This window comes from Equus asinus, chromosome 28 (genome assembly GCF_041296235.1).
Source record: "Equus asinus isolate D_3611 breed Donkey chromosome 28, EquAss-T2T_v2, whole genome shotgun sequence".
NCBI lineage: Eukaryota > Metazoa > Chordata > Mammalia > Perissodactyla > Equidae > Equus > Equus asinus.
Window position 1 is genome coordinate 37,078,489 of NC_091817.1, and position 27,574 is coordinate 37,106,062.

General features: G+C 40.9%; 1 protein-coding gene across 1 annotated transcript; it reads left to right on the forward strand.

The window, feature by feature from the left end:
• Positions 1-9,990: 9,990 nt before the first annotated feature.
• Positions 9,991-19,598, forward strand: TAT (tyrosine aminotransferase). The gene is made up of 12 exons (XM_070500611.1): positions 9,991-10,128; positions 10,746-10,992; positions 11,147-11,251; positions 12,885-12,952; positions 14,021-14,179; positions 14,380-14,518; positions 14,944-14,996; positions 15,794-15,946; positions 16,776-16,904; positions 17,240-17,323; positions 18,019-18,117; positions 18,549-19,598. The coding sequence occupies exons 2-12, from the start codon at positions 10,758-10,760 to the stop codon at positions 18,687-18,689; spliced, it is 1,365 nt and encodes a 454-aa protein (XP_070356712.1). The 5' UTR covers positions 9,991-10,128; positions 10,746-10,757; the 3' UTR covers positions 18,690-19,598.
• The last annotated feature ends 7,976 nt before the right edge of the window (positions 19,599-27,574 follow it).

Consider the following 27,574-nt stretch of genomic DNA (forward strand, 5'->3'; position numbering starts at 1 on the left):
AGACATCCAAGATGGCTTCCTCGGTTACCTGCATGGCACCTCAGTACTTCCCTGGGTGATTTCTCTCTCCAAGAGAGTAAGCTGAATTTCTTACATGGAGGCTCAGGTTCCCAACAGCAGGAAGTAGAAACTTGTTAGACCAGTTAAGGACTATCTCCAGAACTGGTGCAGCACATTTTCCCCAACTTCCATTGATCAGAGCAGTCAAGAGTATGCCTAGATTCAGGAGGATGGAGAAATAGACCCCACCTGCCAATGGAGAAATAGCAAAGCCACATTGCTGAAGAGCATGTGGAATGGGAGTACTGTTGCAGCCATTTTTTGGGATGGCAGTCTGCCACAAAAGCTGTGAGTATGGATTAGAGAAACCAATAGGGAAGCTGTCCCCACTACAGACCTGAAGGGGCAAGGGGGAGAAGTGATGGCGAGAACCCAGAGAGGGCAGCTGTGTGGAGATGGCCTCCTGATAGTAGCTATGGTCTTCAGAAGATGCAACCCAACCAGAAGGAAGCCAGAGGATACCCAACCTTGTGCACCTCATTCAAATCTCCTGCCAGTGACCCACAATGACCAAAAGAGCCCATGGATGGGGTCCACTGAGGTCAGCCTCCTGGGGCACAGAGAAGGGTGCGAAGGGCAAAGAGTGAATCTGAAGAGGTAAAGGGAAGATATCCAGCATACCAGTGGATAGCAAAATATCCAGAATATGTTACCCCTGTGCAAGAACAAGATTAAGGACCAGAATTGCTCCTCACATGACTAGAAGAAAAATTGCCTAATTTTGGGCGGCTTGAAGGATTCTAAATGCCATGGTGAGTTGAAAGACAGTTTAAAACTTGTCCATTGGTGAGAAGATGCTGCCACAGCTCCTGATCACCTTATCCATAGCATAATCTGGCCAGACCTCTCTTCCTTACTCCAGCCTCATTGTCTACTACTCCCCTCTTACTCACAGTGCCCCACCACTTTCTTGCAAGCCCCTAGCCCATCAAGGCTTTCAGCGTGCTATTTTCACAGTTTGTAATCTCTCTCCCTCCCTTCTGGCTAAATCCTTATCTTCCCAATTCAACTTAAATGCAACTTCCTCAGGGAAGGCTCCTTCACCCTCTATCCTTACTCAAGCTAATTTCCTTGTACTTCTTCTCTGTGGCACTTATCCTAATGGGACTTTAAATATCTATTTGTATAAAGATTTGCTTGATGTCTATCTCTGTCACTAGACTCTAGTTCCCTGATGGGAATTAAGAATTAGGAAGACAAGGTATGATGCCATGAACTGGTTCAATTAGTAAATATTGAGCAGCTATCAAAACACAATCCACTGGGGCCAGCCCCGTGGCCTAGTGGTTAAGTTCGGTACCCTCCACTTTGGTGGCCCAGGTTCATGGGTTCAGATCCTGAGTGCAGACCAATACCACTCATCAGCTGTGCTGTGGCAGCGGCCCACATATAAAATAGAGGAGGATTGGCAACAGATGTTAGCTCAAGGTTAATCTTCCTCAGTCAAAAAAAAAAAACCAAACATGCAACAAACCACAATCAACTAAGGACAACCTCAATGTTCATCAGCTGATGAATGGGGAAATAAAATGTGTTGTATCCATACAATGAAATATTACTCAGCTGCACAAGGAATGAAGTGTTGATACATGCTACAACATGGAGGAAACTTTAGGACGTTATGCTAAGTGAAAGAAGTCAGATGCAAAAGAACACCTGGTGTACGATTCCATTTATAGGAAATGTCCAGAATAGGCAAATCCATAGAGATAAAAAGTAGATTAGTGGGGCTGGCCCCGTGGCCGAGTGGTTAAGTCTGTGCGCTCCGCTGCAGGCGGCCCAGTGTTTCGTTGGTTCAAATCCTGGGCACGGACATGGCACTGCTCATCAAACCACGCTGAGGCAGCGTCCCACATGCTACAACTAGAAGGACCCACAATGAAGAATATACAACTATGTACTGGGGGGCTTCGCGGAGAAAAAGGAAAAAATAAAATCTTAAAAAAAAAAAAAAAAAGTAGATTAGTGGTTGCCAGGGGCAAGCTGGGGCATGGGGAGAGGAGGAAGTGGGAAGTGACTGCCAGTAAGTACAGGGTTTCTTTTTGGAGTGAGGACAATGTTGTGGAATTAGTTAGTGGTGATAATTACACAACCTTGTGAATATACTAAAAACCAATGATTGTATATTTGGAAGGGAGGAATTTTATGGTATGAATTGCATCTCAATTAAAAAAATACAGTCAATAATATATTATTACAATAATAATGAGAAATTGTGGTCTAGAGATAGACTGATAGATTGAAGCATGGTTTAGATTATTCTGAACATCAGAATGGCAAGAACAGAGAATTATTTCCAAGAATCTAGGCTTATCTGCTTTGTGGTTCCTCTGTAAGTACAAATGATACTCTTTCTTGATGGATGCTAAGAATTGCAGTGGAATTGAGGGTCTAGCCAAGCACAAATGAAGGAACGCTAAGTTCTGACTAAAGAAAAATAAACAAGTTAGTAGCCTATATGGTTGCGCGAAGCACAAACAAATAGGATGCTGTTATTTGCTAGATGAAAGTGGCCAGCAGGCATTTCAGTTAGCAAACATATGAAAATTTTATTTCCTTGTCTACCTTTAGAGCCCTGACATGAAGTGGATGGCTATAACATTAAAAGTTCAAGGGGTCTTCCCCTCTAACCAGGAGAAACATGTCAGACAAATCCAATTGAGGAACATTCTTCATCAAAACTGCCAAAGCTATGAAAAATAAGGCAAGTCTGAGAAACTGTCACAGATCAGATTAGATTCAGGAGACACCATCACTAAATGTAATGTGATATCCTGGATGGGATCCTGGAACAGGAAAAGGTATGTTAGTGGAAAAGCTAGTGAAATTCAAATAAAATATGGAGTTGAGTTAATGTGAATGGGCCAATGTTTATTTCTTAGTCATGACTAAGAATGTTCCATGGTATCATAAGATGTCAAAACTAGGGGAAAACTGGGTGAGGGTATGTGGGGACTCTCTGTGTCATCTTTGCAACTTTTCTGTCAATCTAAAACTATTCTAAAATAAGAAGTTTAATTAAAATGTAAAAAGCTCAATCAAGATCACCTCTCTATTCTGACAGCCTTGTCTCTATCTAGCTCACAGGTTTGTGGGGTTTTTGTTTTGGTAGAAATTACATGGGAATGAAGCACAAAGCTCTCTCTCTAAATGTACGATGGCATTACAAATCATCCAAGTCCAGTGCAGCCTTCTAATCACTCGCAGTGTCCTCCCCCGATCTTCGCTAACTAAGCAAATGCTTTGGTTCCCCTCATCTGCCCCTCCTTCTACCATTTCTCTCCCTCTGGTTTATGGACTATTCATTGCCAGCTGGTGAACAAGTATTGAGGACGGTTTGTATAAAGCACCATGCCAGACTTAAAGGAGGACGTGCAGAAGTATAAGGAAGGCTCCCTACCTTGCATTTCCTCAGGGAGCTTACGGTCCACCAGGGGGATTAAAACATGCATTCCTCTGTACCCGATAGATGAGCGATCATCGATAATGGTTCAGGATGAAAAGACACAAAGTAACTAACAAGGACACGAGTAATAAAAGGCAGGTGAATAGCCCATGCTTAATCCACATAGTTAATTCATTATTTTCTTAAAGTTATCTCCAGCTGGCTCTAAAAGGTTTTTTTTCCTACTTTAATTTTTTTTCTATTTAGGGAAGAAAGGACTATACTTCCCAACTTGCTTTATCCTCTAAAGTGAGGCAGACCTGTGTAGTGGGATCTGGAGCCAGATGGAGAGACAGGAACTCCAACTCACCACTCACTACCTTACATCTGTAAAGCAGGGATGAAACAGGCCCTGCTCCTGGGACTGACGTGAGGTCTATGAGCTGACTCAGGGAGAGTGTGTCAAAGGGTATGTGGTGGACACCCAGCGAGCGTGAGCTGTCATGCCACTCTGCATGGGGAGAGAAAGGAGGGTGTGGGAAACAGGTGTATAGAAATGAAGGGCCTAGGGTTTTAGGTGATCATTAAAAAGTAAGTTTAGGGGCCGGCCCCGTGGCCGAGTGGTTAAGTTCACGCGCTCCACTTTGGTGGCCCAGGGTTTGCCAGTTTGGATCCTGGGTGCGGACATGGTACCACTCATCAAGCCATGCTGAGGAGGCATCCCATATGCCACAACTAGAAGGACCCACAACTAAAATATACAACTATGTTATGTACCGGGGGGCTTTGGGGAGATAAAACAGAAAAAAAAAAAAAAAAAGATTGGCAACAGTTGTTAGCTCAGGGGCCAATCTTTAAAAAAAAAACAAAAACAAACCAGAAAGCCAATATAGCCTGCCAGGAATATAGACAGAAAGTAATATAATAAAATATATGATATTAAAAGAAAAAAGCAAGTCTAGGGGCTGGCTTGGCAGTGTAGTGGTTAAGTTTGTGTGTCACTTCAGTGGCCTGGGGTTTGTGGGTTGGGATTCCTGGTGCACATCTACACACCATTCATCAAGCCATGCTATGGAGGCGTCCCACATACAAAATAGAGGAAGATTGGCAAAGATGTTAGCTCAGGGCCAATCTTCCTCACCAGAAAAAAGTAAAAAAGCAAGTTTACAAAAACTTTTACAGTCTTAGGAAAACGTTCAATATCCTTTAAAATGAGACTCATAGCATACAGAATTCTGATATATAAAACCCATGAATGTACACCTAAAAAAACATGTATTTCAAGATGTTTATAGGGGGTAATATGGTTAACAGTGCTTATCTCTGGGTGGTGGAACTATTTAAAATATGGTTTTCCATCACAAAGTAGAAAGGTTGAAAGTAGAAAGGTGGTTGCCAAGGGCTGGGGAGGCGGCGTGGGGGTGTGGCGGGCATTAGTGTTTAACTGGTATAGAGTTTCGGTTTTGCAAGATCAAAAAGTCCTAGAGATGTGTTGCACAACAGTGTGAATATACTTAACACGACTGAACTAAACACTTAAAAAGGATTAAGATGGTAAATTTAATGCTACATTTTTTTTTAACAGAGTTTTATTTAAATTTTTTTTTTTTGAGGAAGACTGGCCCTAAGCTGACATCTGTGCCCACCTTCCCCTATTTTATATGTGGGACGCCTGCCGCAGCATGGCTTGATAAATAGTGGGCAGGTCCAGGCCCGGGATCTGAACTGGTGAACCCCAGGCCGCCGAAGCAGAGCATGTGAACTTAATCGCTACGCCACTGGGCCAGCCCCACGTTACGTGTTTATTTTAACCATGATAAAAAAAAAAAAAAAAAAAACTTTTCTATGGCAAACACAATAGTTTTAAACTTAAGAAGAAAAAGGTCATTGAAAGCTGTTTGATTTTTAAAGGAAAGTATTACCTATGGTTGGTTGGCGTAGGTTTTTGTGAGTATTTCTACAGTTTATTGGGCCCTGGCTGCCCAGTGAAGTTTACCTGGTGGCACAGGAAGGCTTCCTAGGCAGAGCTGGGTCCTCTCATTTGTCGCCCCCCAACCACCAGCTTTCCACTGGGAGAAAACATGAGCTACAAAAGAGGGGAATTAACGAAACTTGTTTGCTTTGTCTGTTTTTCCTTCTGATCTAGATTCAGCTGTCAGCTACCGAATGAAGCTGTGTCCATGGGGATGACCTTGCGATACGGCAGCTCCTGCCCCCTTCACACTCCCTCAGCCCTGAAGGTTTTGCGTCAGCTGCGCTATTTGCAGGACCATCCTCCAAAATCCTGTGCTGCTGGCTGTTCTTTGACCTGTAAACCTGAGTGCGAGCCAGCTGAGTTGAGACAGAAGAGGCTGGGCCAGTGATCTCAGAGCAGCTGTTTTGCTGCCCTGCAGTTACATGCTAGGCCCAGGTCTCACCCAAGAAAAAGACGAGACCCCCTCCCCACCCCCACCCCCACCCCCCACCGCGAGACAGGTGAGGGACGTGAACAGGTAATTCACAAAATGAGAAGAGCTAATAAATATATGAAAAATGACCACTCTCACTAAAATAAAAAGGAACGGAAATGACACCAACTTTTTAATACCATTTTTTTTCCTATCAATTTGGCAAAGATTTTTCTAGAAAATAATTGTCAGGGTTTGCAAACAATTACCGACAGGAAGGTAATTGGTCTTTCTGAAAGCAAGCTGGCAATGTGTATCAGGAACTGTAAAAATGTTCCTTCTAGAATAAAATATTCCATAAAAGGTTCAGGAAGATACAGGAATTTGGTACAACGTAAAGGTGACGTTTCAAATTAATAAGGAGAGAGACTTCCGTTTCCGGCAATATTGAGGTTAGGATGACCTGGAAAACTTCGAGTTACAAAAATATCTAGAAATGTTGGATAAAATATAACCAAATGCCTCACAGTTCCAAAGATAAAAACAGAATTCTCCAGGGGCCAAACAATAAGGACTGAAAACTCGAGACAAAGGTGGGCGGACACTGCTGCTACCCTCGAGGGGATTATCTGAGCAACCTAAGGCTCCTGTTCTAACGCTCAGGTGGGGACAGGACATCAAGGGTGTGTGGGAGGGGGGCTTGAACCTGAGGCTCATATGGAGTTGAGATCCTTGAATGCCTAAACCTTGAGTGGTAGAAATCAGTCGCAATAGCTTCTAACATCAAGAAAATCCCACCCTTGGTTGACTTAACTCTTGCAAAGACCAAGATCAACAGGAAGGGTCTTAACCTCTGAGATTCCGTCCACCTGGAGAACCCCTGCTGTAACACTTGGTGATTCCCTGTGTCACCCGTCAAGCAAAATATGTTGTCTTGGCAAGTAGTCTGAACTCAAGAGGTTGTCAAAATAAGACATATTTGTGTTGTCTCTTCTTCCGAGAGTCCATCAGTTGACTGATTTCGCAGGTCTATCAGGATTTGAAATGTGATTCTGCTTCCAGGAAACTATCCGACAAATTACACGCTACTCATAAAAATTCCCAATCATAAAGAACAGGCGTTTTCAATATGCTTTATTTGTAATAGAAAAAAAAAAATTGGAAGCTGCCCCACGTCCAATAAGAGTGAAATGGTTAACATTATGTACCCATTAAAACAGATTGTCGATCTCTATGTAGGAAAACACATTTAATTAAGATTTTTTTAAAAGCAAGCTATAGAACAGCATTGTCCAATAGAAGCAGAATGCAAACCATGTATTGATTTCAAATTTTCTAGTAGAAATATTTTCAAGTGTAAAAAGAAATAGATGAAATTAATTTCAATACTATACTTTATTTCACCCGATCTATCCAAAATATTATTTAAGCACGTAATCAATATGAAATTACTGCTGAGATATTTTACATTATTTCTATGTCTTCAAGACCTCATGTGTATTTTACACCACAACACATCGCAATTCAGACAAACCACATTTCAAGTACTCAATAGCCACTTATGACTAGTGACTACAATAAGGGAGAGTGCAGCTGTAGAAGAAACATACAGTATATATTTTTGAACAACTCCAAAACCAGCTATGTAAGTATTGTGTAGACATAGGAAACACTTGGAAAGATAAACAAGAAATGGCTAAAGTGGCTATCTCTATGGAGTGGGATTATGGGGAAAGAAGATGTTCAAGGTTTAGTTTATAAATATCTAAATTTGAATTTACTATATGATGATATATTATACTTTAATTACTAAAAAAGTAAAAGAAAAATGTTTATTTTCTTCGATGCCATAAGTCAATGTATAGAAAAGCTTATCTTAAAGAAATGACAAAAAATAGGAACCAATATTTATGTAAAAGGATGTCCTTACAGTGATAAAAACTAGATTCTATATCATGTCCAACAAGAGGAAAATTATTTAATAAATTCTGATACTTCTCTATGATGGAATGTTTTTCATAACACAGGAAAATATTCATGAAATAATTTTAAAATTCACAATGCAGAAACTATCTATATGATGGCCCAATGACTCTCCTCCAAGGTATATACCCAAGAGAATTGAAAATCTATGTTCATACAAAAATTTGTATACAAATGTTAATAGCAGCATTGTTCATAATAGTCAAAAAGTGGAAACAACTCAAATGTCCATCAGCTGGTGAATAGATAAATAAATGTGGTATATCCATATAGTGGAGTATTATTCAGCCATAAAAAAGAATGAAATACTGATAAGGCTACAATATGAAGGAACCTTGAAAACATTTGCTAGGTGAAAAAAGTCAGACCCCAAAGGCCACATATTGAATGATTCCATTTATATGAAATGTCAGGAATTGGCAAATCCATAGGGACAGAAATTAGATTAGTGGTTGCCAGGGGTTGGGAGGATGGGAGTGGCTATCTAATGTGTATGGAGCTTCTCTCTGGAGCCAAGAAAATGTTTTGAAATTAGATGGTGTTGATGGTTGCACAATATTGTGAGTGAACTAAAAATCACTGAATCTTACACTTTGAAATTGTGAAAACGGTGAATTTTACATTATGTGAATTTTATCTAAATTAAAAAACAATATATATATATATATATATATATATATAGAACAAAATCCCAACTTTGCAGTAGAAAAATAAGACTAATGTCTAAGAGTGGTGATGGAATTATAAATGCTTTTCATTTTTCCTGATTTTCTCCAGCACATATTACTATATTTTAAACGGGGGGTGGTGGAATAAAAGTATTTCGAAAAAAGTGGTCTTCTCTCTTGACAAGATCTATGTGTTTTGGAAACAATTCCATGTTCTCACTCTGTTGACAAGTACACAAGGGCAGTCCTGTCCAGCCTGTGAAGGATATTCCTATCTACATAATGTTTAACTGCATTTAGTCTAGCAAACAAGCAGTTTGCCTTCTGCCATAGGGTGCCCACTAGCAGAGCTGACTCAAGCCTTTCCTCTCCTGTGGTTTTGGATGTTGGACAGACACGGCTGTGTATTCTGCCTTTTGAAACACAGCAGCCCAGGTTATCTATCTAGGGGGTTCAGGGCTTCCAGCTTCAGAACCTACATTTTCTTAGACCTCGCTGGCTTTCTGCTCTTGCCTGGCACTTTTGCTTCTCCACTTGCAAGATGAGGTGGTGAATGTTTGCTTCACTGGAGTGGGGAAGAGAATGCATTAACTAAATCCTTCAAAGCACTGAGAGATAGAAGGTCCAGAAAAATCAAAGGTTATTCAATCCCACTGGAGACTCGAATTACCTAAAAGTAAATGGAGAAGAAAGAACTTTGTCTCTCAGTAAATAAACAGATAAGATCAGAGCCATGGGGTCACCGAGGCTTCTCTTAACCCTTGAGTGGGTGGCATTTTTCATAGACTCATGGGATGCTGAGCTCTCTGCTGTGCTTGCTTAGCAAAGTTTCTTTTAGTTCTCACCTGGCCTCTTAATCTTCCAATAGCTCCATAGCAGGTAAATGAAGGAGAATTCATAGTATAAGGATGAAATTGCACAGGTTTTGGTTGCCTTAGAGATCCCGGACTTTTAAGGTTTTTGTTGAGTGAGCCTTAACTTACTTCAATTGCCCTGTTTGCTCCGACTGGAGTAGAACTTTGTGGACTGACAAGGAAAGGAGTCCAAGGTGAAGGAAGTAAGTTATATATGTATGTATGTATGTATCTATCTATCTATCACCTATCTTGACGAATAGATAGAAATGGCCAAATCACTACCACTGCCTGCTTCTGGGAGTCAGAATGGAGTGTACAGACAGCAAGGTACAAGGGAGAACTCTCACTTTTTACTTTACACATTTCTGTACTGTTAAAATTTTAAAAGCTCATTTTGTAACAAAAAGATTTAATAAAAATTACCAATTATAATCATAACTACCCCTCTGAAAGCCCTCTCACACATCTCACGAAGTTCCCAGAAAGAGTTAACACAGAGAATTCCAGATGTTTGAAGTGAGGACAAATTCCTGATTTGGCAGTGGGGGTGGGAGTAGGGTTAGAGGTGAGAAGCAGCAAAAAAAATAGGGAGGGGAGGAAAAAGGAGGACTTGCTGCCCACTTCTCACTCTAACCAATAGCATAAAAGTTTCAAGCCCAACGCCCATTTATGGGAAGTATTTCAGGAGCCAGGAATTGCATCTGATTCCACTGTCACTGTAACTTGCCAAAGAACTGAGAGAGCTTCCCGCTCAGCTACCTGCAGACTGCTTCTTCTTTACTTGGAAGGTAAAGACTTAAGACTCAGCTAATGGTGGTGGCTGGGGTGTATGCTTTTCTCTTTGTGTTGTACTGACTTCTTTTTCCACAGGGCAGTAAGATGCTTATGGGATGGGGCTTTATTTTTACTAATGATAATATTAACACTAAATTTCTAATAACGTGGAGTGGTTCTTCCTGGTTCTTCTTTGCAGAATGCAAGACACAGTCTGTTGAAGTGTTAGGGGGACTCTCTTGGACAGGCTCTGCAAGGAAAGGAGGGAGCATAGAAGTTCTGACTTTTAAAGGATATTCATGTCCTTTCCCCTTGGTTTCACTGAGCGTTTAGTTAAACTTTTACGGGGATTACAGTTGCATATAGCAAATCTCACAGGAGATAAGTATTCAATGGAATGCTCTGATAACATTGTAGAATGCATTCTTGCTTTATTTTCCATTTCAGTGAAAAGTCTTAAAACTCCCCTTGTTCACAACAAAGCTACTTTGCATGAGAAAGCAGCAAAACAAAGAAAGAATTTTGGAAAGAGACATCCAGTGAAATCACCCTGATGTTTAGGTCCAAATATAGCCCCTCAGGATGGTGGTCTGTTCTTAGTGTCACAGAAACTTCTTTCTTTTCCCCATAGGCTTCGCTTGTGATGGACCCATACGTGATTCAGATGACAGGCAGCGGTAACTCGCCCTCAGTTCTGGACATGCATGTCAACATCAGTGGGAGAAGCTCTGCACCAGGAAAAATGAAAGGCAGGAAGGCCAGATGGTCCGTGAGGCCCTCAGACATGTCCAACAAAACTTTCAATCCCATCCGGGCCATCGTGGACAACATGAAGGTGAAACCAAACCCAAACAAAACCATGATTGCTCTGTCAATTGGTGAGTTGGGGACACTGGACCGAGGGGCAGTCGTTGTTCCCCTCATCCCCATCCTCACAGGCTGGTTGGAGAAGATGGGAGTGGAGGGTGAGTCTGAGCACTGGGCATGGAAGAGTAACCTCTTGGTGGCTCTTTTATTTCCTCCCATGAAAAGGGGACCCTACTGTGTTTGGAAACCTGTCTACAGATCCTGAAGTTACCCAAGCACTGAAAGATGCCGTGGACTCGGGGAAGTATAATGGCTATGCCCCCACCATTGGTAAGCTCCTCCTGAGACTCTATCTGGTGGCTTCCAGATCTTTAGTGCTCTTCCAGTAGGAATGAATTGCTAGCAATTCTCCTTGCTTTCCTGATGCCTAGTTCCTAAGGAGAGGCTAAGGCAAATGGCCATTTGGGTTTGGGGCAAGGGGTCTCAGGATACTTAAACATAAGCCATCAAGGTCCAACCTCTTTCCTGGCTTCCTTTGGCCTACTGGCACCTCCCTTCTAGGCTCCCATCATATACTTTTTCTCAAATAATGCTTCTATCCTATTATCACTAATTCTAATACCAAGGCCTTGAGTTTGGCTGCAGCTACTTGTTTACTGAGCCCTCTAGATCCTAAATTAATTTACTTATTGAGCTATATAAATAGGTCCTTGGCTTTATTTCTCCGTCTCTACATGTTCAAGGCTTATTTTAATTATGGTCCAGGTCACATTCAAATGTAGTTATAATTGTTTCAGATTTAAAAAGTAAACAAAACAAAACAAGAATAACAAAGAATGGGCTGTCCTATTGAATAGAAAAGAAGGTTGTTTCTGACAGAAAGAAATTATTCTTATTTCGGTTTAATACTCTCCATCTATTAAATATTTCTAACCTAAACATTTTGGTAAAATAAGTGAATCTTTCACCTTGTTTTGGTGTTGCATATTTTTTCCCCTGTGTATATGTGCACATAGAAACATATTCCTAAAGCAGAATAAAAATCCAGTTTCATGCAAAATAGAATTTTAAAAAAACTCCAAAGAGGTCTCAGAGACATGATTTTTTTAGATTGTTTATATTTTACAAAGTTTCATACAAAAAACAATTAAACAAAATAAGACCAAAGATTAGATTATAAAACAATTGTACAATGACTTTTATATCCAAAGGATCAGGGAACTGGTTCAACCTGAAAAACCAAAACCCAGTCTCCATTTGACAAATATCCAAAGGATATGAACATTTCATGCCGAAGGAAATACAGATAATAATAATATGTATCTACGAAAATGCTCTTTCTTATTAATAATTCAATAAGTGCTGATTTATATAACCTTGAGACCCATCTCTACCTATTAAGTTAAACATTATGAAATATTGCATCTGGCCTTTCTAACTGAAGACAATCTTTTTGGAAAGCAATCTTGCTAAACACGATAATTTGCATGATACTCTCTATACTTCAAGCTTGTCAGCCAACATTTGGAAATATTGTACAAGAATGTAATTTCTTTCTTAGAAAGAAAAAAAACTGTACCAAAACACTAATGGGTATATAACGTAAAAATATTAAAATGGACCCAATGTGTTGAATACATTGATTACAACTTTCCAAAAAATATAGTCCCTGGAAGGGATTTAGGAATATTCAAAATCCTGTATTTTACAGAAAATAAAACATAATCATAGTAACCAAGATGGCGCAGAGCATTTTATAGTTTGGGGGGGCTTTTCTTATTATTTACACATTTGTGCTTATTACAAAATTGTGAAATATAAATATAAAGTTAATCTCCTTATCTACAGTGGCGGGGATCTGAGCAGGCGGGGAAGGTAGCGTGAAGCCATGTTGACTCTAGAGCTCAGCTGTCAGTTGCGGGATGAAAATTTCCACCTTCTTCCTTCTGCTCTTTTCTTTCAGGCTACCTGTCCAGTCGGGAGGAGATCGCTTCTTATTACCATCATCCCGAGGCACCTCTGGAAGCTAAGGTGAGCCTTAGGCAAGGTACCAGCTCTGAAGCAATATTGGGCAAACTATACCTTTTTCCTTGCTTCTGTTCCACAAGGAATAAGGGTTTCAGGGGGAACAAAAGCTGTGGGTAACTTCCCTTTAGCAATTTGAGGCCTTCTTATAGAGTGAGGCCACTAATCAGTGATTATATTTAATGTTATTACAGTATAATAACGCCACTGCATACAATTTATGCAGTCTTATCTCAAGGAGGCTCAAGACTCAGAGGTCACCCTATAGTTGATTTTCTGCAAAAGATCATTGAAAAACAATGTCACAAACACCAAATAATTAACATTTTATATTTTACCACTAGGATCTTTTCAAAATTTGTAGCCTCGTCCATTCACCTTGCGGTCACTCAGGTGGGAGGATTGAGGTACTGTGGCATATAGAATTCACGGGCAGTACCAAGTTGAAATGCAACCCTTCCTTATTTTGTCCACTGTGTGGGGTCAACATTTCTTAACGTAAGAGGTGCTCTTTGTATTTTACAGAAGAGTCAGGCTTCAAATCTCAGGTCAAAAGTAAATAAATAACCAGGTGGAAAAGTCCAAGGTCATAACGATCTCGCATGGAAGTCTGCTCAGTCACAGCCAAACTGTCCTTTTATAAGTGATTTATTTCTTTTAAGTGGTCAACATTTTCAACAACATTTAGATACAGGACACACATAAACATATGAATTTCTTTAAGTTTTGGCTTAGTACAGTCGCTACTGATTTACTTAGAACTTGTAAGTTTATTATTGCTCCCCACTCGCTCTTCTTTTTTTGTTGTTTTTTGTGAGGAAGATTGGCCCTGAGCTCACAGCTGTGCCAGTCTTCCTCTGTTTTATCTGGGATGCCGCCACAGCGTGGCTTGATGAGGGGTGCTGGGTCCGTGCCTGGGTCTGGGCATGCGAGCCCTGGGCCTCAGAAGGGCAGCCCGCGAACTTAATCACTATGCAGCCAGGCCGTCCCCCTGCCACTCACCCTTCTGACAATCTCTTTTCTCCCATTGCTGTGGGAACCCCTAACAAAATGAAATTTTCATTTTCTTCACAGGATGTCATTCTGACAAGTGGCTGCAGTCAGGCTATTGAACTTTGTTTAGCTGTGTTGGCCAACCCAGGGCAAAACATCCTAGTTCCGAGACCCGGGTTTGCTCTCTACAGGACTTTGGCTGAATCCATGGGAATTGAGGTCAAATGCTACAATTTATTGGTAAATGACTTTTTAATCTTAGACTGAAGTGCTCAGTTATTACTTCATGAAAACATATGACCACTACCTTAGCAGAGAAAGATCTCGAAGTGCATGGTTGAGGCCACAGACACATTTTATTATTTACGTAACACCTTTGAGTGAGTATTCCCCCCAAATTTTCCAGAATCATCTTAGTCTCACCCTTTCTTCCTCCCCAGCCAGAGAAGTCTTGGGAAATTGACCTGAAACAAGTAGAATCTCTGGTTGATGAAAAGACAGCTTGTCTCATTGTCAACAATCCATCAAACCCCTGTGGGTCAGTGTTCAGTAAAAGTCATCTCCAGAAAATTCTGGCAGGTGAGTCCAGCAGACTTCATTTGACAAGGGAGGAGCTGGGGATGGAACCCTTTAACTCTTTCCTGTAATGAGAAAGAGTCCTTCACTAAGTTCCAAGCCTAGGATGGAGTTGTGGGAGCTCCACTGGGGTCTCTAATGAATAGTGCACCGCTGGAATTGTAGGATTTGCCTAAAAGAAGGAGAAAAAGGCAACACTTGCCTCTTCACCACTCCCCTATGTGGAAGAGATGGTTAGAAATACCTAGTTAATTAAATGGCAAGTTTAGGCTCTGTACCCTGGCAGAGTATAAGAAGAATTTATAGTTCTTAAAGAGGAAGATGAAACACACAAACATGAAACGCAAAGTAAAATAAGTCCAGGTGAATATTAAGTGCTAAGGCAATTCACATTCAAAATGATTTCAGCATGCTTCTCCTATTTTCAGTGGCCGCAAGGCAGTGTGTCCCCATCATAGCTGATGAGATCTATGGAGACATGGTGAGTTTTGGGCAGGATATATCACTATGATAATCTCAATTACAAATTATTTCATGGGATCTTCGGAATAGGGGCATCTAGAATACTCAGAAGATACTCCTAATCATTTCAGTATAGAAAATCAGCACCCCAGCCCTCTTAACAAATACTTAGATCTACCACCCCTTAGCCAGTTTCCTGGAATCCAAAAAGCTATGAAAATCTGAAGATTTTTGGAATTCGCTTGGTGGAAAAACCTGACTTGACCTGATATAAAGATACTTGTAGATTTTTATTGATCCCATTTATGGATCTCTCTCTCTGTATTTGTCAAAAGTGTAGGGAAAGGGGCAGAAATGTTAATATGTTTGATTAGGAGTGCTGTCCCAGACTGCTCTGGGGGTGTTACATAATATATGTTATATGTGCCACATAACTTTTCTAAAATCCAAACGATTCTGCATTCTGCAACATATCTGGGCCCAGGAATTTCAGAAAAGGGGTTGTGGACCCATATTTTCTTTTTAAATCGATAACTCCAACAGTCACTCATTCCCTAGAGGTTGTACCTATTACGGGGCTATTTCCCAGTCAGTTTCCTCGTTTTAGGCTTCCTTTAATCCAGACCAGACATCTGGCTCAATATCTTTAGACAGTCCCCTTTGGAGCCTCTTGGGATCCCAATCATGCTTCAAGGTAGCCGTGAACCCGGAAATCCGAGGCCCTGTCCCTAGTGATAGAAGGAGGAGGGTGGCAGGCATAGAATTTGGAGGAGGGGAAGCAAGAAGACAACTATGACAAGCACCTCTTCCCCTCAGGTGTTTTCAGATTCCAAATTTGAGCCTTTGGCCACTCTCAGCAGCAACGTTCCCATCCTGTCCTGTGGAGGGTTAGCCAAGCGCTGGCTGGTTCCCGGCTGGAGGTTGGGCTGGATCCTCATCCATGACCGAAGAGACATTTTTGGCAACGAGGTAAGAGTAATGTTGTGAAATCGAATGCATAATTTGGGCTATACGTGTTTACTGCGCATGCACAGTAATGAGGAGGTGAGTTTTTTTCTCTCTTTATTCTTGGCCCTATAGTTCTGGGTAACTGGAAAGATGCTGGTTAAAGACAGGACTAGTTATTGCTCTCCGAAGCTCAGTTTTTCTGTACGTGGCTCTGTGAACAAGTTCCATCTGCCTCCAATTTTAGGAACACAAAAAAAGGAAACAATAGCAGTAATGACACCTGATATTGTTTGTAGGTTTACGATGTCCCAGTGTTTTATATAACTTATTTTAATTTAATCCTCTCAACAACCCAATAAGGCCAGTACTAATATTATCTCCATTTTACAGTTGAGAAAAATGAGGCACAGAGAAGCTGCATAATTTTCCCAGAGTCACACAGCAGCTATGTGACAGAGTTGGGCTACAAACCCCGGTGGTCTGATCAAAGAATGCCACTAGGCACCATCATTTCCCCAAAGATTAAAAACTTGAGGGCCGGCCCCATGGTCGAATGGTTAAGTTTGTGGACTCCACTTAGGCGGCCCAGGGTTTCACCAGTTCGGATCCTGGGCGCGGACATGGCACTGCTCATCGGGCCATGTTGAGGTGGCATCCCACATGCCACAACTACAAGGACCCACAACTAAAATACACAACTATGTACTGGGGGGATTTGGGGAGAGAAAGGAAAAATTAAAAAAAAAATCTTAAAAAAAAAAACTTGATAGAAAGAATGGTCAGAACAAGAATCCCCAAAACTGAGATGCTTCAGAAAGGGTAAATAATGTGTTTGCTGGGGGGCTTTTAGATCCGAGATGGGCTGGTGAAGCTGAGTCAGCGGATCCTGGGACCCTGCACCATTGTCCAGGGAGCTCTGAAAAATATCCTGCGTCGCACCCCTCAAGAGTTCTACCACAACACTCTAAGCTTACTCAAGGTAAGGGCAGCCTGTGGCCTTCTACTTGGACTTTGGGAGTCAAGGAATGTTACCAGCGGGGTGAGGAATAACGAGTCCTCATTTCCAGAGCAATGTTCCATTATGGGGCTTCCAAATCAAGCAGAAGGAGTATCTACCCATGCATTTCTGTCATTTCTGGCAATTCACTCTGCTCCTGGCGCAAAGCCTCAAGTAACAGGGCTTTTTCTTGTTGACTCCTTATGCCAGCAGAGCAAACTTAGGTTCTTCACCTTAAATGTGGGCTCTACTTTTAGGAGTTTGTTTTTCTTTCACTTAAATTTTGGTCCTTGACGTCTCTCTGCCTTCTCTTGCAGTCCAATGCGGATCTCTGCTATGGTGCGCTGGCTGCCATCCCTGGACTCCGGCCAGTCCGCCCTTCTGGGGCCATGTACCTCATGGTGAGTACATGGTGGATGGCAGGCACTTGTTCTAGGGCAAAGGGAAACCAGTCTGCAGGGCTTCCAAAAACAGCTAGGTAGGCTTCTGAGCCAGTCAGTGTAGGGATTGCCTTCTTCTGAATTGTCCCACTGATGTGATTTAACCTCACAAAAAAAGTCTTAAAATAACAATTCCTCAATACAGAGAATCATTTTATAAGTAGATACAGAGAAGATATAAGACATAAATAGAGGCTTTCCATACCACTGTAGTTCTCAACTGGGAGTGATACTGGTTCCCTAGGAGTGTTCGGGAACGTAAGGGAATTTTGTTTTCAGAATCACTAGGGGGCGCTATTGGCATTTTGTGGGCCACAGATGCTAAGTATCTTGCAACAGGTGGGATAGTTCTATGCAATAAAGACTTGCCTGGCCCATAAGGCTAACAGTTGTTTTTGGAGAAACACTGGCATTCTATTTCCAGCTTTCATTTATCAGCATTCAGAAGGGAACTCTTCAATAAACTACAATATTAATGTAAATATGTCCTCTCTTCCCTATGAAAAATTTCATGAGTTCCTAAGTGCTAGACCTCTTAGTTGTCAGTGGTAGAGTTCCAAGATATCATTTAGAGCATTCCCTACCTTAATTTCTAGCATACAGAGTTGGCCTGTTTTCCCTCCTGATAAGTCCGCCTCTCCCTGTTACTGGTATAGGTTGGAATTGAGATGGAACATTTCCCAGAATTTGAGAATGATGTGGAGTTCACAGAACGCTTAGTTGCTGAGCAATCCGTCCACTGCCTCCCGGGCACGGTGAGTGCTTGTGTCTCCCTCACAACATTCTCAACAGTTTCTAGAGCCTCAGGAGCTCTCCCTGAGCTAGTCTTTAGCCTGATTTTTTTCTCCCCCAACAAAGTGTATTCTCATTTGATAAGATTCAAACAGATGTGTCTCACGGCCTCTACTTAAAATTTACTTCTCCCCCATCCTTATCCTATCCATACCAGGAAGAAAAGTGGTGGCCAGACATTCTAGGTGAGAGGAAATCAAGCTTGTCCCACAAGTTCCTTTTAAGATGAATTGACTCAGTTACCGGCTTAGCACCCCAGTGATGGGAACTGAGTAAATTGATAGCCCTGAGTACATGGCTTCTCTGCTTCTCGTCGATTAGGGCCCAGGCCATTTTAGGGTGGTCCAGGATGAGATTCAATTGCTCTGAGAATAACTGGCTCTTATTTTTGCAGTGCTTCGAGTACTTGAATTTCTTCCGCGTGGTAATCACAGTCCCCAAAGTGATGATGCTGGAGGCCTGTAGCCGGATCCAGGAGTTCTGTGAGCAGCACTACCACTGTGCTGAAGGGAGCCAGGAGGAGTGTGACAAATAGGCCCGAGTCCATTCTCCTGAGTCTATGTCCCATCCGGGGAGGGCTGCACCGGGCCCTGCTGCTCTTCAGGCAGTCAGGCACCCCTACCGGGAGAGGCGGCTCAAAAACACTTTTCGTCAAGGGTTCAGGATTGCTCCTGCTTTCCCCCAACTATACACACATGCACACTCTGAATCCCAGATTCTCTCCTCGCTCTGCTCTGCTGGAGTGACCCACTAAGTCATAATTTGCTCCCCTCCCACATGACTTCTTCTTTTTCTCTTGAGAGTACCAGGTGAACAAAGTTTACCAGAAAGCAGTAGAGATAAGACAATTAAGAGCTCAGGGTGAGAGAAACAAAAGATTGAGAGAACTTGTGCCCCAACCGCTTCCTCATACTATAAGAACACATTCTCCCCAGCCAGATCTGAAGCCCAACCCTGTTACTGCCTTACTTCGGGTATACCTCACTTTACGCAATAGAGCTATAACAAAAGAAGTTGGAGACACATGTATTTGGTTAATTATATTCTAAATGTGTTAAGAAAATTTGCTAATTTTAAGGATCCCTTACAGAAGCCTTTTTGTTGATTTTTTGGGGAAACAATTATTTCGTGACGTGAAAATATCCTTTAATTGATCAATTTTTTAAATTTAGATATGTATGTATCAGCTTTTCTTAAAATGAGGGCACATCTGTACTAAAAAAGGGAGAAATCAGAGGACCCTCCAGAAATACCACTAAGGGCCAGAAATATCCTCACTTATTGTTATAGAATCATTACTTTTGCTGTAATGTTGATATTGATTTATTGATATATATATTATATTATCTTTTCATATGTTTTCTAAGAAACATTTATATTAACAAGATCCTTTATTTTGCCAAGGGCATAAATTATTGTTTTCTTAAATAAATTTTATTAAGTATGTTCTTCTCTGATGTGTTTTTTCTCCTCTATGGGGAATTTCTATCTCCAAGAACTGCTCATTACTCTGTCTGATTGAAGCATTACCCACTAGGTTCCATTTATTCCTTTGTTGATGTAGTGACTTTCGGAGTTATTTAAGAAACACTATTCCTGAAATATTTTATTTGGGAGCTCAACTTCTGGCTTCCTATTTACAAACAAGGCAAACTCAGAAGCAACATTATAAACTTCTGGCCTTTGACTTCACACTTTCAACTTTTTGGATTCCCAACCCATCTCAAATTCCTACAGTTGTCTACATCCATTAACCACTGATTGGAGAATGAAGTTGAACTGATTCAGTTGACCTAGGGACTGAGAAGTGTCCAGAATCTTCTTTCAGTATGAGATTTTTGTCTGCAAATCCTCTTGGGCACAGTTGCCTACTTTTTTCCTCACTACTTCCTCTAGAGAGAGTCTAAAATTATCTTGCAAGGCTGGAGACAGGAATTTACCATAAACAGTCTGGAGATTCCTCACTACGGGAAGTTTTCCTTATCTAGAAGAGGAACTTCAGGTCTCAACCCTGCCAGTCACACCCAATTAATTTCCTTTACAAAAATAAACATCAAATGTCCCCTTCCAATCCACGTTTGACTTCAGTGAGCTCACACTAAAATTTACCGTTCGGTTTTCTTCAGCTAATCCAAAGTGAATATACAATGATTGAGATGATAAAGACTTGCTTCCTGTATGCCACCACTGTCATAATTTTCCGAAAATGCCTAGCTCCTCTTTTCCTGTACCCTTCTGCCGCAACCCCCAAACATCTCCGTCCAGAAATAAACAGGAAGACTTCGTGGTTTACACAAGACGTTTGATCTTCACACGTACACCCAATTTTACCCAGTGTTACTGGATTCTACTTAGACTTTTTAAATTTCCACATTTTCTTCCTATCTACGTCTTGATAAAGGAGTCAAATGAACATTTAAAAAATAATACACGCACATTGACCAAATTCCAAACCACGCAAAAAACCTCCACAAAAAAAAAAAAAACAACCCCAAAAAAGAACACTCCCCATGCCCATCCTTCAGCCACCCAGTCTCTCCCCCACTGAGGTCATCACAGCAGTTGCTGGTTCCATCCTCGAGATTATTTTGTGTACATGTACACATGTGTGTGAATTTTTCCTTTTTTCTTTCCTTTCTTCAAAGTAACTATTATTCAATTTTATAATTCAGCTTCCTATGGAAGTCAAAGGAGGGATGACATTTCTGAGGTGTCCATCACGTCCTGGGTGTTTCTAAATAAAAGAGGACTGCCTGGCCGGGGCTGCTTCCAAACAAGACTAAAATTCCCCGAGAGACAATTTTCAGCTGCTTCACGGATGGCGGCGGCTGGAGATGGTGGCGTCTGAGCGTCTGGGGATAAAACAAACAAATGTGTACAAAGGTCAGAGACAAGGGCGGGCGCTCAGCTGTGCATTCACCTTTCTTCCTAGGCCTGAGCACCGCCTACCGGGTAACTGGCGACTGCCACAGAAACGGCGCCGCCAAGCATCTCTACCTACTCCCTAACAGCCATCAATTCCCAACAGCCTGGGCGACGCACGGCTGCGCCGGCGCAAATGCGAGTGCGGGTGCCGCGCAGTTCAAGACGCATGCGCTTTTGAGAAGCAAGGCTGCGCCGCTCAGGGCGCAGGCGCAAACCGGAGCTGGTGGCGAGGGTCTGGACCTTTAAGAGGGTCCTGGTTTTTCTCGGGGTTTTTTTTTTTTGTTTGGTCTTGCAGCCTCTTTCCCGGACCGGGGCCTCATCGAGAGAGTCTCCCTCTCCTTTGCTCCCTAATTGGGCTGCATCTGGCGGGAGCCTTCCAGGAAGGAGACAAATCGTCCCTGGGTATTATAAACGCTTGTTAACCTTTTCCCAGCTCTGGGCCAGTGCCTGCAAGTCCGAGATAAGTTGTAAAACAGAAGCAGAAATTCCCTGTAGCTTCCCAAAAGCGTGCTCCAAACTTTTCCAAAAGTATGGTCCCCGCTGCTTTTCCCCAAAAAGTCGTATTCTTCACAGTCCCCAGTGCCTGGCATTTATGTCCGGATCTCTAGTCAGCCGGAAAAGTGAATCCACCGCTACGGGCCGGACACTCTGCGCATCGCTGCGCAGGAGGGGCTATATTTTAAGTACCCTAAAGGTTGAATTATTGAATCCGTTGGAGAAGAATTGAATTCCAGGTACATCTTATTCTTAGTCTCGTATATGTTAAACAATTTGGGTGTAGTTACAAACGAGTTTCATATGGTGTCATAGAACCGGCAAATTTGGGTGCTCCTCATGGGTCAAGTAGTTGCACAGCACCTTCCAAAGAAGCAGTTGCTCTGACGTTCCAGTTGAGGTATTTTAGGTAGAGGGTGATGCCAGTTCCACGAAGAAAATAATGACAGGTGTGTCTCAATTTCTGTCAATATTTCAAACATAGAAAAGAATTCTTGTTCCTTGAGACATTTACTCATTTGATAAGACATGCAAAGTACATTATGGAATTCAAAGTACATTATGCCCCATTTAAAAGATAAAGCCACAGGGAGTTCTTGCTTTGGCAGCACATATGCTAAAATTGCAGCAGTACAGAGAAGATGCACATTAGCAATCTGAATTCAACAGCACGTTAAAGGGATTATATACTATGACCAAATGGGATTTATTCCTGGAATGAAAGAATCGTTCAACAAATGAAAAATCTGTCAATGTAATACACCATAATACCAGAATAAAGGACAAAAACAATATGATCATCTCAATTGATGCAGGCAAAGCTTATGATGATATTCAATGTCTTTTCACAATAAAAACACTCAAACTAGGAATAGAAGGAAGTTTACCTCAATGTAATAAAGGCTGTCTATGAAAATCCCATAGTTAACATCATACTCAGTGGTGAAAGACTGAAAGCTTTTTCAAGGATGCCCACTCTCACCAATTCTATTCAACATAGTATTGGAAGTCCTGGCCAGAGCAAATAGGCAAGAAAAAGAGATAAAAGGCATACAGATTAGAAAGGAAGAAGTGAAATTATCTCTGTTGTTAGATGACGTCTTATATGTAGAAAGCTCTAAAGATTCCACACACACAAAAAACTAATAGAACTAGTAATTCAGCAAAGTTGCAGGATACAAAACAGCACACAAAAATCAGTTATGTTTCTATACGGTAACAATGAGCAATATGAAAAGGAAATTAAGGAGACAATTCTATTTACAATAGCGTCAAAAAGAATAAAATACTTGGGAATAAACCTAACCAAGGAAGCAAAAGACTTGTGCAGTGAAAACTACAAAACATTTCTGAAAGAAGTTAAAGACAACACAAGTAAATGGAAAGACATCTGGCACTCATGGGTTGGAAGACTCAATATTGTTAAAATGTTCATACTACCCAAGGGTATCTACAGATTCAACACAATCCCTACCAAAATCTCAATGGCATTTTTTGGAGAAATAGAGAAAAAAAAATTGTTCTAAAATATATATGGGATTTCAGGGAACTCCAAATAGCCAAGCCAGTTTTGAAAAAGAACAAAGTTGGAGGACTTACACTTCCTAATTTCAAAACATTTTACAAAGCCATGGTAATAATAGGATGGTACTGGCATAAAGGCAGAAGTAGACCAATGGAATATCATAGAGAGCCCAGAAGTAAACACTCATATATATGGTCAAGTGATTTTTGACAAGGGTGCCAAGACCACTCAACTGGGAAAGGACAGTCTCTTCAACAGATGGTGTTGGGAAAACTGATACTCACATGTAAAAGGAATGAAATTGAACCCTTACCTTATGCCATGTACAAAAGTTAACTCAAAATGGATTAAAGACCTAAACATAAGACCCAAAACTATGAAACAACTAGAAGAAAACATGAGAGAAAAGCTTCATGACATTGGCTTTGGCAATGATTTCTTGGATATGACGCCAAAAGCACAGGTAGCAAAAGAAAAAATAGACTAATTGGACTACATCAAACTTAAAAACTTTTGTGCATCAAAGAACACAGCAAGGTAAAAAGGCAACAACAAACCTATGGAATGGGAGAAAATATTTGCAAATTGTATATCTGATAAAGGGTTACTATCCAGAATATATAACAAACTCCTACAACTCAACAACAACAAAAAATCAAACAACTCTATTTTAAAAAGGACTTGAGGGGCCAGCCCCATGGCCCAGTGGTTTAGTTCAGCATCCTCCTCTTCGGTGGCCTGGATTTGGTTCCTGGGCATGGACCTACACCACTCATTGGTGGCCATGCTTTGGCAGCAACCCGCATACAAAATAGAGGGAGATTGGCACAAATGTTAGTTCAGGGTGAATCTTCCTCAGGAAAAAAAAAAAAAGGACTCGAATAAATATTTCTCCAAAGGAGATATACAAATGGCCAACAAGCATATGAAAAGATGCTCAGTATCACTAATCATCAGAGAAATGCAAATCAAAACCACAAAGAGGTATCACTTCATACCTGTTAGGATGGCTATTATAAAAAACAAAAAATAAGTTTTGGAGAGGATGTGATGAAATTGGAGACCTTGTGCACTGTTGGTGAGAGTTAAAACAGTGCAGCCACTATGGAAAGCAGCATAGCAGTTCCTGAAAAAATTAAAAATTGAACTGCCACGTGTTCCAGCAATACTACTGGGTATATATTCAAAAGAATTAAAAGCAGGATCTGAAAGAGGTGTTTGCACACTCATGTTCATAGCAACATTATTCACAAAAGCCAAGAGATGGAAGCAATGCAAATGTCCATAGATGGGTGAATGGATAAACAAAGTGTGGTGTATACATATAATGGAATACTATTCAACTTTAAAAAGGAAGGAAATACTGTAACATGGATGAAACTTGAGGATATTATGTTAAGTGAAATAAGCCACTCACAAAATGACAAATACCATCTGAGGCATGTACTTATCTGAGGTATATAAAGTGGTCACATTCATAGAAACAAAGGAGAATGGTGGTTACCAGGGGCTGGGGAGAGGGGGAAAAAAGGACTGTTTAGCAGATATAGAGTTTCATATTTATGAAAAAATTCTAAAGATTCATTTCACAACAATGTGAATATACTTAACACTACTGAACTGTTCACTTAAAAATGGTTAAGATAAATTTTATTTTATATTTTCTTTTTATCCAATAAAAAAAAAGAATAGATCCGAAGAATTCTCCTCACAAGGAAGAAAACCACTTTTTTTTGATGTCTGTGTGAGATGATAGGTGTTAACTAAACTTATTATGGTAATCATTTCACAATAGATGTAAGTCAATTTATTATGCTGTACACCTTAAACTTATATACAGTGCTGGATGTTAATTATATATCTCAAAAAAAAAAACTGGAAAAAATTTAAAAAGCCAAGAAAATGTGAGCTCTTCGAGGACAAAGTTTTATTGTTTGTTTTGTTTCCTTCTATATACTTAGGTCCCAGAACAGCCTGTGGCACATAAGAGGCGCTCAGTCCGTATTTGATGAGTGAATAAATGAATGAGAAAACATAAAGACTAATGTATTGCCATTACTTTTTATCTTCTTGTTAAGTGAACCAAAACAAGGAGACACTAAGTTTAACTGAAGATATTACTAGTGTAGAAGGAAGACTCAGAGACAAAGGCGTTTAGAAAGTTTACTTTCAAAGAGATGCAAGGAAATGATCAATAAAGACTTGAAAAGTTGCTCAACACCATTAGCCAATAAGAAAATACAAATCAAAATCACTTCACACCCACCCGCTTGGCTATAGTGAAAAAAACATAATCATATTTCTCTGAAACAAAATTAGGGACTGATACAGCAGACTGCGAGATATTCCTCAATACCCATCCTCCCCTTGTCCAATATTAAAACTCCTGCACTAGGACCATTTTTCATATGAATTTTTCAACTTGAGGTCCCAGACCATTCGACTGGAATGCATTTGAACACCAAACCCACGTGAAGGAGTGCCTGTGGTTACAAATTGTCATGGGGGAGTTTTTCCTTCCCAGAGCCCAGACCAAGGAAGACTTCTTTTTAATCCACCCTTTCATTCAAGCTTAGCATTTTGAGGGTCCTGACTTCAGGCAGAGTCTACATTCCAATTTCCTGCCTTTTGTGGGCCGGGGGCCTCCTCTCCTGGTGTTAAAATCCAAACCCCTTGGTCACTGAGACAGTGTTAACATAAGCATACTCTTATGGTCCTAGTTCTCATTTTCAGTCCTCTCTTTATTTGTGCTCCTTGGGAGATTCTCTTAGTTTCTTGAAAGTTTACCTCTGAATCTGCAAATGCGTTTGGTAGATTTGATTTGGCATAACTAGGTGTTTTGAAACCCAAACATTTTTACGTAATGTATTTGTGATCTTGTTATAGAAATTTCCACACTTCTCTTAGCTCCCTCCAACCTAACGCTTCCTCCTTCCATTCTTTCCCCGTGGAATCCTTGTTCCATGGCAGATGAAATTCCCTGCCATTCCCACTCTTCAGAATAGTTCCTTCACCTCTTTGCCTTAACTATAATTTGGTCGTTCACCCTGACACACTGCCACTCCTACAGCCAGTTTGAAATTGCCTTTTTTTACTATTATTACATAGTCTAGACTCTAAATTATTGGCCTTTCAGGATTTCTACTCTCTCAGAGTCATGCAATAACTATCCTCTTTTAAAACATAGGCTATACTACTTTATACCCTTTCTATGCAGTCTTCTTTGTTTACTTAGGGGCTTGACATGTGGGAAAGTTCAACATTTCTGTGGATGACCCAACCCACTCCCTAACATCAAGGTCTCTTGCCCTTCTTGGGGCCCATTATGGCCACCCACTCCCACAGCCACACCTTTGTTCTTTATCATCATTCTGAACCAGACATTTTAGGAATCTTAAGCCCTGATGTATAATTTACTCACTACAACCTCCTCACCCTCCAACTCTCTGACAAATTTCCTCCTTGACATTATTCATCTCTCTAATCTCTCCACACCTTCTTCCTAAGTTCATTAACTCCCTTGCATTGTTACTCTTCCATTTATTTCCAATGTATACCCCGTGGTGCAATACTCACCAGGATTCTTGCCAGCCACTTCAACTTCCTAGCTTCCTTATCTTTCTACACCATCTACCATGCAAAGTCTCTACCTGAGATTAATCTAATCCTGAACTGAGCTTTTTCCATTTCTATACTTAAAAGTAAGGTAAGTTGGTGCCATTGTAGCAAGATCTCCAGCCTCACTGGGCCCTCGGCACTGCTTTGATAATCCTTTTGCAAATGGAACCAGTGCCTCCTTATTTTTAATTATTATTATTATTTTTTGAGGAAGATTAACCCTGAGCCAACATCCGCTGCCAATCCTCCTCTTTTTGCTCAGGAAGATTGGCACTGAGCTGACATCTGTGCCAATCTTGCTCTATTTTGTATGTGGGATGCCTGCCATAGCATGGCTTGATGAACAGTGCATAGGTCTGCACCTGGGATCTGAACTGGCAAACTTGGGGCTGCCCAAGTGGAGTGCACAAACTTAACCAGTATGCCACCAGCCCAACCCCTCCTTAGAAGCCTTGAGTTGAAGATGGCAGAACCACACCAGAGCAATTAGGCAAGAAAAAGAAATAAAAGTTATCCAAATTGGAAAGGAAGAAGTGAAACTCTCACTGTTTGTGGGTGACATGATTCTATATATAGAAAACCCTAAAGAATCTACCAGAAAACTATTAGAAATAATCTACAACTACAGCAAAGTTGCAGGGTACAAAATCAACTTACAAAAATCAGTTGCATTTCTATACACTAACAATGAACCACCAGAGAAGAGAAGTCAAGAATAAATCCCATTTACAACTGCAACAAAAAGGGTAAAATATCTAGGAATAAAATTAACCAAGGAGGTGAAAGATCTAAACACTGAAAACTTTAAGACATTATTCAAAGAAATCGAAGGAGACATAAAGAAATGGAAAGATACT